The following is a 10680-nucleotide window of genomic DNA, read 5'->3' on the forward strand; positions in this document are numbered from 1 at the left end:
AAAAAGCAGTTTATCAGGATATGATTAACTTTAGACTTTTAGAGTAAGGCAATTCCTGAAAACGGACAATATGTATTATATAGATACAGTTTGACAAGCACAACTTCTCTCTTGACTTTTCATTATGGAATATTTTATATACATCATACACAACAGCAGGAAGACCCGTATAATGAATCCTCATGTACCCCTCACCCACTTCAACAGTTATTGGCTTTTTGTTAATCTTGTCTCATCTACCACCACTCCCCCATTTTTTTTTTGCTGTAGTGTTTTTTTATAGAGTTTAAATTCATACAACATACAGTTAACCATTTTTTATTTAAAAATTACTTGTGATAAAAACCTCATAATATAAAATTTACTCTCTTAACCATTTTTAAGTGTACTGATCAGTAGCGTAAACTATATTCACATTGTCGTGTAACAGATTTCTAGAACTTTTTTGTCTACTAAAACTGAAGCTCTGTACCCATTGAACAGCTCCCTATTTTCTCCTCTCCCCAGGCCCTGGCAACCATCACTCTATTTCTGTTCCCATAGTTTTGACCACTCTAGATATCTCACGCAAGTGGAATCATACACTATTTGTCCTTTTGTAACTGGCTTATTTCGCTTAGCATAACATCCTCAAGGTTCAGCCATGTTGTAGCACGTGACAGGAATTCTTTCTTTTTAAAAGTTGAATAATATTCTATAGTTAATCATTTAAAGATGTAACCATTCAGTGCATTCAAAATGCTGTGCCACTACCACCTCTCTGTAGTTTTAAAACTTTTTCATCATCCAAGAAGAACACTCTGTATCCATTAAGTAATACTCCCCATTCCCCCTCTGCCAACCCCTGGCAACCACTAATCTGTTTTCTGTCTCTATGGATTTGCCTTTTCTGGGTATTTCATGTAAATAGAATCATACAATGTGTGACTTTCTGTGTCTGGCTTCTTTCACTTAGCATAATGGTTTCAAGGTTCATCCAAGTTGTAACATGTATCAGTACCTCATTCCTTTTTATGGCTGAAGTTATTTTACTATATGCTAGATCACAATTTCTTTACCCATCCATCTACTGATGGACATTTGGGCTGTTTCCATCTTTTGGCTATTGTGAATAATGCTGCTATAAACATTCATGTAAACTTTCTGTATGGACATATGCTTTCATTTCTCTTGGATATATACCTAGGATTGGAATTGCTTGATCATATGGTAATTCCATGTTTAACTTTTTGAAGACTCGCCAAAATGTTCTTCTACAGCAGCTGCACCATTTCACATTCCCACCAGCAATGTATGAGGATTCCAATTCCTGCACATACTGGCCAATGCTTGCTATTTTCTTCTTTTTTTCCTCTCTCTCCCTTCCATTTATTTATTTATTTGTTTGTTTGTTTATCTATTTATTTATTCCTGCCTATCTGACGGGAGAGACCAGTTTAACAACTCTTACCAGTCAGGATGCTTTCAGCTGCAAGTAAAGAGTGCCTGCTTAAAAGTGGCTTAAACGATGAGAACATTTATGGTCTTGAACAACCAGAGGTCCAAGGTGCAGGGCTGGTCAATTCAGCAGCTCAGTCTCTTTATTATTATTATTTTTTTTTTATTACAGTCATCCTAGCGGGTGGGAAGTGGTATCTCACTGTGGTTTTAATTTGCATATCTTTAATGACCAATGATGTTGGGCATCTTTTCATGCGTTACTTGGCCATTTATATGTCTCTGGAGGAATGTCTATTCAAGTCCTTTGCCCATTTTCTTAAGTGGGTTGTTTGCCTTTTTCTTGATGAGTTATAAAAATTCTTTATATGTACTGAATCCTAAACTTCTATTGGATATATGATTTTCAAATATTTTCCCCATTCTTCACCCTCTTGATAATGTACTTTGATGCACAAAAGTTTTTGATTTTGTTGAAAGTCCTGTTTCTCTATCTTTTTCTTTTGGTGCTCGTGGTTTTGGTGTCAAATCTAAGACTCCATTGCCAAATCCAAGGTCATAAAGATAAACCCCTATGTTTTCTTCTAAGAGTTTTACAGTATTAGTGCTTATAATTAAACTATTGAGCCATTTTGAGTGAATTTTCATATATGGAGTGAGGTAGGGGTCCAACTTCATTCTTTTGCATGTGGAAATCTGATTGTCCCAGAACCATTTGCTTAAGAAACTATGTTTTCCCCATTGAATGGTCTTGGTGCTTTGGGAAGCATTTTTAAGCAAATCCCACGTTGTGTCATTTCATTTATAAATACTTCAGCACGCATCTCAAATCTATAAAGACTGGTTTTTAACATAGTCATCATGCTATGGTCATGTCTAACAAAATTAACAATTATTCCTTAATATCATTTAATACCCAATCCATATTCAAATATTTCCAATTGTCTCAAAATTCTCTTAAAGCTAGTTTGATTGAAACAGGATCCAAACGAGTTTCACACATTCAGATGCAGTTCCTTTCATTCTGATATATCACTTCCACTCCTGGTACTGGCTGTTTTAATTCTTTGTTTTAATGATAGTGTTCCAGTTATCAAATGCTATATAACAGATCACCCCAAAACTTAGTGGCTTAGGAGAACAACACTTATTTTATTATTGTTCATGGTTTCTGTGGGTCAGGAATTTCGGGAAGGGCTCAGCTGGACGGTTCTGGCTCAGAGCCTCACAGGTGTTTGTAGTCAGATGGTGACTGAAGCTGGAATTGCAGGGGCACCACAGCAGCAGGAGACTGCTCAGGCATTCTTTTCACTTCATGTAGCCTGAGAGCCTCTCCACGTGGCCTCTCCACAGGGGCCAGTCTGGGTTTCCTCCATGCATGGTGGCCTGGAGACAGATAGACTGCTTATAATGGCAGCTCAGGGCTCCAAACAGGTATCAAAAAAGAACCACATGGACGATGTATCACTTTTTATGATCTTGCCTCAGAAATCACACTGTGTCATCCTGCCATGGTCACAAGCCCACCTGGATTCCGGGAGAGGCAACACAGACCCCTGGCCTCGTGGGTGTGCAGCTTGTACAGTCACACAGGGCCTCACCCTCAGAAGAGTTCCACGCTTGGTTTAATGTTCTCCTGTTGTTGGAAACGTAAATGTAAAATTCTGAATACATTTCAAGCAAGGGGCCCTGCATTTGCACTTCACGCCGAGCCCAGAAAATTACGTAGCTGGTCATGTCTTGAAGGCAGAAGCGTCAAAGTCATGTTGTAAAAAGAGCATGTGGGATGGGAGATCCCGCTGTAGCATCTCTGGGAAACACAACATCTGCCACAGACAACTAATGCTTATTTAATAGCTTACTGTGTGCCAGACAATTTATTTCATTAAATTTCCATAAACACGGAAGCCAAGTACTAGTTGTTATTCCCATTTTGCCGATGGGGAAAAACGACCTGCTCGTGTTTACTTTGTTAGAGAGTCAGAAACCAGGACTTGAACCCAGTTCAATTACACTCTTGTGCCCTAGCGCAAGGGTCCCCAGCCCCCGGGCCGCAGACCAGTACCGGTCCACGGTCTGTTAGGAACCAGGCCGCACAGCAGGAGGTGAGCGGTGGGTGAGTGAGCGAAGCTTCGTCCGCCGCTCTGCATCCCCCCATCGCTCGCATTACCGCCTGAAGCATCCCCCACCCCCTCACTCCACCCTACCCATGGAAAAATTGTCTTCCACGAACCGGTCCCTGGTGCCAAAAAAGGTTGGGGACCTGCTGCCCTAGTGCACACCCACCATGCTATTCTGCTCGTGTTGATTATAAACCTCCTCACAGGCCCTGACCATATGGTTTGTTGTGCTCCTGTTAATTCTCCAGGGCAGTCAGATCACAGAAGTCATCATGGCACCGGGCACATCGTAGGAGCTCAGTAAATGCTCACTCCCCTCCTTTCCCCTTAGTGTGCCCTCCAGGCTTGGTTGCATTTATATCCACGAGGCCCTCTTTTTGGCATCAGTAGAAGTAAGGTCCTTTTTGTTCAGTAAATGTTGATTGCACACCTACTAGGTGTCAGGCCAGGTGTCTTCTCTGGTCTGTGACACGGCCCCGTCTCCTAAGTGTTTTCTTTTCCTGTGTCTGAGTTAAACCCCATCTTGCCTCCTATACAGTGAAGCAGTGTGAACGAGAATCTAGTCACGCGTTGATTTCTGCAGCTCTAAGTGTCTGCCCACCCTGTCCTTGTTCCTGCTCTGATCCTCGTCTCTGCAGTTTTCTGGATACAACCTATCTGCCCCTAAAGGCTGCTGGAAGTCGTCCTTTGCTCTTTTCAACTCTGCTCCACAGATGGCTTCCACTCAACTTGCCCAGCGCCCAACTTGCCCAACTCGCCCGAGGAAGTTCTCATCTTCCTTCCCCAGCCTGGACCATCCGGTCTCTTCATGAGTTTCCCATTTAGGAACATGCATTTACAGTACAAAGTAACACCTAGTACTTTCAACGGCGTTCGAAATACTCAAGACCCCTACATTTGCATTTTCAGAGACATGTCATTAGCCTCTGGCAGGGGAAAGTGTTATCCTTAAATCCACAACCGATTTATGGGTAGAGGATTTTTATTACACTCTGTGAAGGAGGTGGATTCGGTAAAATAACAAAAGAGGGTGAGGTTTGTGCCTTTGTCTGGGGAATAAGAAACCTCCCATTATTCCAAGTGGTGCAATAGGCTGTTAATGTACACACAGTAAGGTTTCTATAATTTCAAATGCCTCATACTCTAATAGGGCTCTTAACTTTTTCAGATACTCATATAGTGCATATATTATTGTATCTAATCAGACACCATCACTATAAGTTCGGGGATGATGGATCCATAATGAGATAAAGTAAGACGGAGTTCCTCTCAGGGCCATTCAGGTTACTTGACACTATATGGTGTATTGGAAAGAGAACTAGAAGACCTGGGTTCTGTTTCTGGCTCTGCCAAATAACACGTGACTTGGCTTCCTCAGTTTCTTCATCTGTAAAATGGGAAAAATAGCCTTGGCTCTACCTACCTCTCACGATTGTGTTGAGGATTGCAAGAGCTAATGGATAGAAACGTGCTTTAGAGTCTCTACAGCTCTCTGCAATTACAGTTTGCTTGTTACAAAGGCCTCAGTGACCCAGAGAAGTGGGCATGGCATCATGATTGCTTTCGTTTTGCTTTATTTGTCTTCTCCAACTAACCATAAATATCTTCTCTTTGGAAAAGGCTTACACAATAAATTTGGATATTTTAATTAATTATTGAGTGACCCTGATGTGCTGGGCACTGTTCTAGGCCTGCCTTGTCCAACTTAGTAGCCACTAGCCACACGTGGCTATTGAGCACGTGAAATGGGGATTGTGTGACTGAAGGACTGAATTTGTAATTTTATTTAATTTTAATTAATGCATACTGAAATATAAAAACTGATACGCGATACAGTTATTGGGAAACTTTTAAACGAGTTGGATGTGTGAATCTACTCTTGCAACTAATACTATGAATCTAAATACAGATCATGGATTTCTGATGAAAATTTAGCATCTGAACAATCTAAGGGTGAAGCCTGGATTTTGAAGACTTACTATGAAAAAAAAAAAGTAAAAAAGAATCTCATCAATAATTTTTACAGGCATACCTCAGAGATATTGTGGGTTTGGTTCCAGACCACTGCAATAAAGCAAATATTGCAATAAAGCGACTCGCACGCATTTTTTGGTTTTCCAATGCATATAAAAGTCATGTTTATACTATACTGCAGTCTATTAAGTGTGTAATAACATTACATCTAATGCTGCAACGAAGATCCTGAATGCGGCAACGAAGATCCTGCGTGCTGCAACTAAGACCCGGCACAGCTAAATAAATAAAATTTTTTTTTAAATGTACGTACCTTAATTAAAAAGTACTTTATTGTCAAAAGATGCCAACCATCACCTGAGCCTTCAGCGAGTTGTAATCTTCTTGCAATAGTAACATCAAAGATCACTGATCATAGATCATATTAACAAATAGAAAAAGTTTGAAATATTGCGAGAATTACCAAAATGTGACACAGAGACACAAAGTGAGCAAATGTCGTTGGAAAAATGGTGCCAGTAGATTCGTTTGAAGCAAACAAGACTTCAATCGATAAAACATGCAGTACATGCAAAGCACAATCAAATCAGGTCTGCCTGTATATTGATTTCATGTTGAAATTATAGCATTTTGGATACATTGGGTCAAAGAAAATACACTATTAAAATTAATTTCACCACCTTCTTTTTACTGAATTTTAACGTGGCTGCTAGTAAATTTAAAATTACATGTGTGGCTTGTATTGGATTTCTATTGGACAAGCGCTGCCCTAAGCATTGAAGCTAGAACAGTGAACAAAGCAGAGAAAATGTCCTGCCCTCATGGAACTTAAATTTTAGTGTAGAAGACAGACGACAAACAAAATAGCTAGGTAAATACATATATAGCACATCAAATGGTGATAGTGCTTTGGAGAAAAATAAAGAAGGGTAAGTTAGATAGGAGGGAGGGTTACCGTTTTAAACAGGGAGGTCAAGGGATTCCTAACTGAGAAGGTGACGTTGGGCACGATCCAAAGGAGTGAGGGAATAAAGCAATGAAGCTATGTGGGGAGGAGCCTTCCAGGTAGAGGGAATAGTAAGTGATGAAGCTCTGATGATGGGCAATGCCTGCCATTTCAAGAAATCACAAGGAGGCCTGGCTCCAGCATAGAGTACAAGGGGGAGGATTAGCAGGAGATGAGATCAGAGAGTTATGGGAAAGGAGATGTAGTAGGACAGGTGGTCTAGACTGTGACAGGCAGCTTCTGACATGGCCCCCAATGGTCCCCACCTCCTGGTGCTAACGCCCTTGTGTGACACTTTCCCTTGATTGTGGGCTGGATCTAATGAATAGAAGCCAGCAAAACTGAAGGGGTGTCACTTCCAAGATTAGGTTCTTAAAGGCTGTGGCTTCTACTTGCTGGTAGTCTCTTGTTCTCTCATTGGCTCACTTTGATGAAGCCAGCTGCCATGTTATAAACGCCCTATGGACAAGCAAGCCCACGTGGCAAGGAGCTGAAGGCAGCCTGTGGCCAACTGCCAGCCAGGAACGGAGGCCTTCAGTCAAGCAACTTGTGAGGATCCAGATCCTGCCAATAACCACTGATCGAGCTTAGCAAGAGATCCTGACCCACTTGAACCTTGAGATGAGCGAGGCCTCAACCAATGCCCTGATCACAGCCTAGTGAGAGATCCTGATCTGGGGGACCCAGCTAAGCCATGCTCAGATTTCTGATCCACAGAAAATGTGAGATAACAAGTGTGTGTTCTCTTAAGGGGCCACATTTGGGGGTAATTTGTTACACGGCAAGAGATAAGTAATACATTGGATCTTGTAGGTCACTCTAAGCACAAACTGGGCGGGGGACTGATTAGAATCACTGGCTGGTATGTTACAAATAGACTGTAGCAGGGCAAGGGGGAACAGTAGAGATGGGAGAAGTCTTTGGACCTTGAAAGTTTTGTTTTGTTTTGTTTTGTTTTTTTGGCCACACTGCGGGGCATGCAGGATTTTAGTTCCCCGACCAGGGATCAAACCCGTGCCCCCTGCAGTGGAAGCGCAGAGCCCTAACCACTGGACCGCCAGGGAATTCCCTCTTGAATGTATTTGGAAGGCAGAGTCAACAGGATTTGCTGTTAGATTAGATGCAGGGTGCGTAAGAAATAAGAGATGACTCTAAGGTTTTTGGCCTGAGCAACTAGAAAAGAACTATCATATACCGAGATAGAGGAAATTATAGAAGGAGTAGATTTGCGGAGAAGGAATAGGAGTTAGGTTTTGGGCATGCTTAATTTGAGGTATCTATTAGACACCCATGTAGGGATGATGAATTGGATATACAAGTCTGGGGGTTGAAGCTGGAAATATACATTTGAGAGTCTGCAGCATTTAGATGATAAAATGTGAAAGCCCGCTTGCTCTCCACTCCCATGTCCCACCCATAAGCCCCCTCCCCCCCGGTTAGCTCATGTGTAGGGATATAGATACACATACACAAATATTATTTTTCCACAAGTAGAATTGTTCTGCAACCTGCTTTTTATCAATATTTTTTGGAGTTTTTCGATGTAAGTACATCCATATATATCTCATTCTTTCTTAATAGCTGTAGAGAATTCCTTAGTATGAATGAATCATGTTATATTCATGCATTCATTCACAAATATTTTTTGAGCACCTACTGTGTGCCAGGCACTGATCTAGAAATTGAGGATAAAGTAGTCCCTTATGGATGGTATTTAGGTTGTTTCTAATAGTTTGCTATTATTAACATGGATACAATGAGTATCTTTATACAGGCATCTCAGTTCACATGTGAGAGTTTTTATTTGGCTTTGATTCATAGAAGTGGAATTTCTAGGTCAAAGAGCTCTATGGCATTTCTAATACTTGAATCTCAAGTTCAATTAGGATAGGGTTAACATTAAATTAAATTAAAATAAACATTAGGATAGGTAAATTTGTGATAAAATCAAAGATATTTAACAAATGTGGAAAAGAAATCACCCAGTAAAATGCTCTGTTGGAAGCTGTAGGATTGCCTCTACAATTTCCCTTTACTATGTGAGTGTAGTCATGTCCAAATCCTACTCAGCTTCAAGGTCAAACTCAAACGCCCCCTCCTACAGGAAGCCTTCAGTAGGCCCTAATCAGATGTGATTTTGCGATCTCCCGCTTTACCTCAAGTATGGTCTTTATCACATACTTCCTTGTATCATAAATACATTCTCTACAGGACTTCTTTTTTTTCCTGAAGGGAATGGACAGCGTATTTAATTCATCCTGCATCGTCCCTCAGTGCATGGCACAACGCTCACTGTTTATGTAATTAAACAGAAGACTTAAAGCAAAAAAAGTGAAACCTACAGTCTCAAGAATAAGCATGGCGCCTACTAATGACCAGACGGTGTTTGCATACCATCCGTGTGACATGTGCTTCCGATGGCTCACAAGGCTCTGTAGAAATTGCCTTCTTCTCCGATTCCATCTCCTACTACTTCTCTTCCTTCTATGCTCCAACCATGCTGGCCCTTTTTTTTTTTTCTGGCTTTGAACACACTAAGTCTGCCCCCATCTCCACACCTTTGTACCTGTCATTCCATTCTACCTGGAGTGCTCTACCTCCTGATCTTTGCTGGCTGCTTCTTTTCCTTCAAGACTCACTCAACTTTCACCTCCTCCAAGAAGACTTCCTTGACCTTCTATTCTAAATTAGGTCTCCAACTCCAAGTGCTCTCTATCCTATCACCTTAACTTAATCCTCCACATAGTATTTCTCGCTTTCTGAAATTAACATGTTCATTTGCTTGCACTAGAACGTAAGCTCCACCAGAAGAGGGACCTTGGCCTGTCTTGTTCAACCCTGTGTACTTTTAATGGCTACAATAGAGTATGTAGTAGTAAAGATGCTTTTGGCTGAAAGAAACAGAGTATTCAACTAAAAGTTGCATAAGCTATAAGGGTTTACTTTTCTCAGAGGTAGGCAGTACTAGGTAGGGTTGGTTCAACGGTTCAATGCTGTCTGAATTCTGGATTGGCCCCTCTGCGATGGTCTTGGACTTCCCTTGTGGTTGCAAAATGGCTGCCAAGGGCAGATGCGTCACCAGAAAAGACCCCTCTCAGGGAGAAGGGGGAGCAGAGGTCTCTCTGCACAGCTCTTTTTTAAAAGGTGGAAAAACTCAGGAGCTCTCCTCTCACACTTCTCTTTTCTATTGCATGGGCCCAAACTGAATGGAGTTAAGACCATTCCTCTAGTAGAGTGAGATTATCATGATTTTCTTTTTAACCAGTCATAATTCATCACCTGGAGCTGGGTCTGTCTTCCCTAAGCCCCCTGGCTCTGCTCCATACCAGAAGCAAATCTGGGCTCTCTTAGCAAGGAAAAAGTGTTATGGCTTTTCTGGCGGTAACCAACAGGGCGGGCCACACAGGCACTCATGGAACCGAGGCGTGAATTCGGGCTGATCCACCTACATTCAACAATTAACACATTTTATATACATACGCTCTGTGCAAAGCCAAGATTGGTGATACATGGCTTCTGCCTTCTGAGGACTTCCGGGTCCCAAGCGCTCTGGAACCTTTGTGCTTTAATGGGACTAATGTGATGACTGCTGAAATAGACATGCTGCTAAGAGATTTGGTCTTTTCTGGATTCACAGAAACCATCAACCATGCCCTTGTTTTCAAAACAAAGTCCTATTATATATAGGACTGCTTGGTCTTTGAAGATGGTAAAAAGTGGGCAAAGTGGTTGAGAGTCCGCCTGCCGATGCAGGGGACACGGGTTCGTGCCCCGGTCCGGGAAGATCCCACATGCCGCAAAGTCGCTGGGCCCGTGAGCCATGGCCGCTGAGCCTGTGCGTCCAGAGCCTGTGCTCCGCAACGGGAGAGGCCACAACAGTGAGAGGCCCGCGTACCGGAAAAAAAAAAAAAGTGGGCAAAGTGCCCTCATGGCAGTGGTAGGAACCCGCTTAGAAGGGCTGCATGGCTCCCCAGAAATTTTTGGCCATTTTCAAACTCTTAACACATTAAGTAACCAGATAGAAAATTCCCGCGGTTAGCAGAGCCTCTCACTTTGCACTTGGGGAGGTTTTACAGGGTCACTAGTACTTCAAGATTCACATCCTTATTTCTGTCTTAAGCACGTTTATTTTACATCTAGTTA

At 41.9% G+C, this 10680-nt stretch overlaps 1 protein-coding gene across 1 annotated transcript in view; it reads left to right on the top strand.

Moving 5' to 3' along the window:
* The first annotated feature begins 3376 nt into the window (after nucleotides 1-3376).
* The window catches only part of DOCK11 (dedicator of cytokinesis 11), a 176312-nt gene continuing 169008 nt past the window's right edge, over nucleotides 3377-10680 (top strand). The window contains exon 1 of the mRNA XM_024750587.1: nucleotides 3377-3511. Within this exon, the coding sequence (XP_024606355.1) occupies nucleotides 3377-3511 (135 nt within the window). The remainder of the gene's footprint in view (nucleotides 3512-10680) is intronic.

This window comes from Neophocaena asiaeorientalis, unplaced genomic scaffold (assembly GCF_003031525.2).
Source record: "Neophocaena asiaeorientalis asiaeorientalis breed wild unplaced genomic scaffold, Neophocaena_asiaeorientalis_V1.1 scaffold503, whole genome shotgun sequence".
Taxonomy (NCBI): domain Eukaryota; kingdom Metazoa; phylum Chordata; class Mammalia; order Artiodactyla; family Phocoenidae; genus Neophocaena; species Neophocaena asiaeorientalis.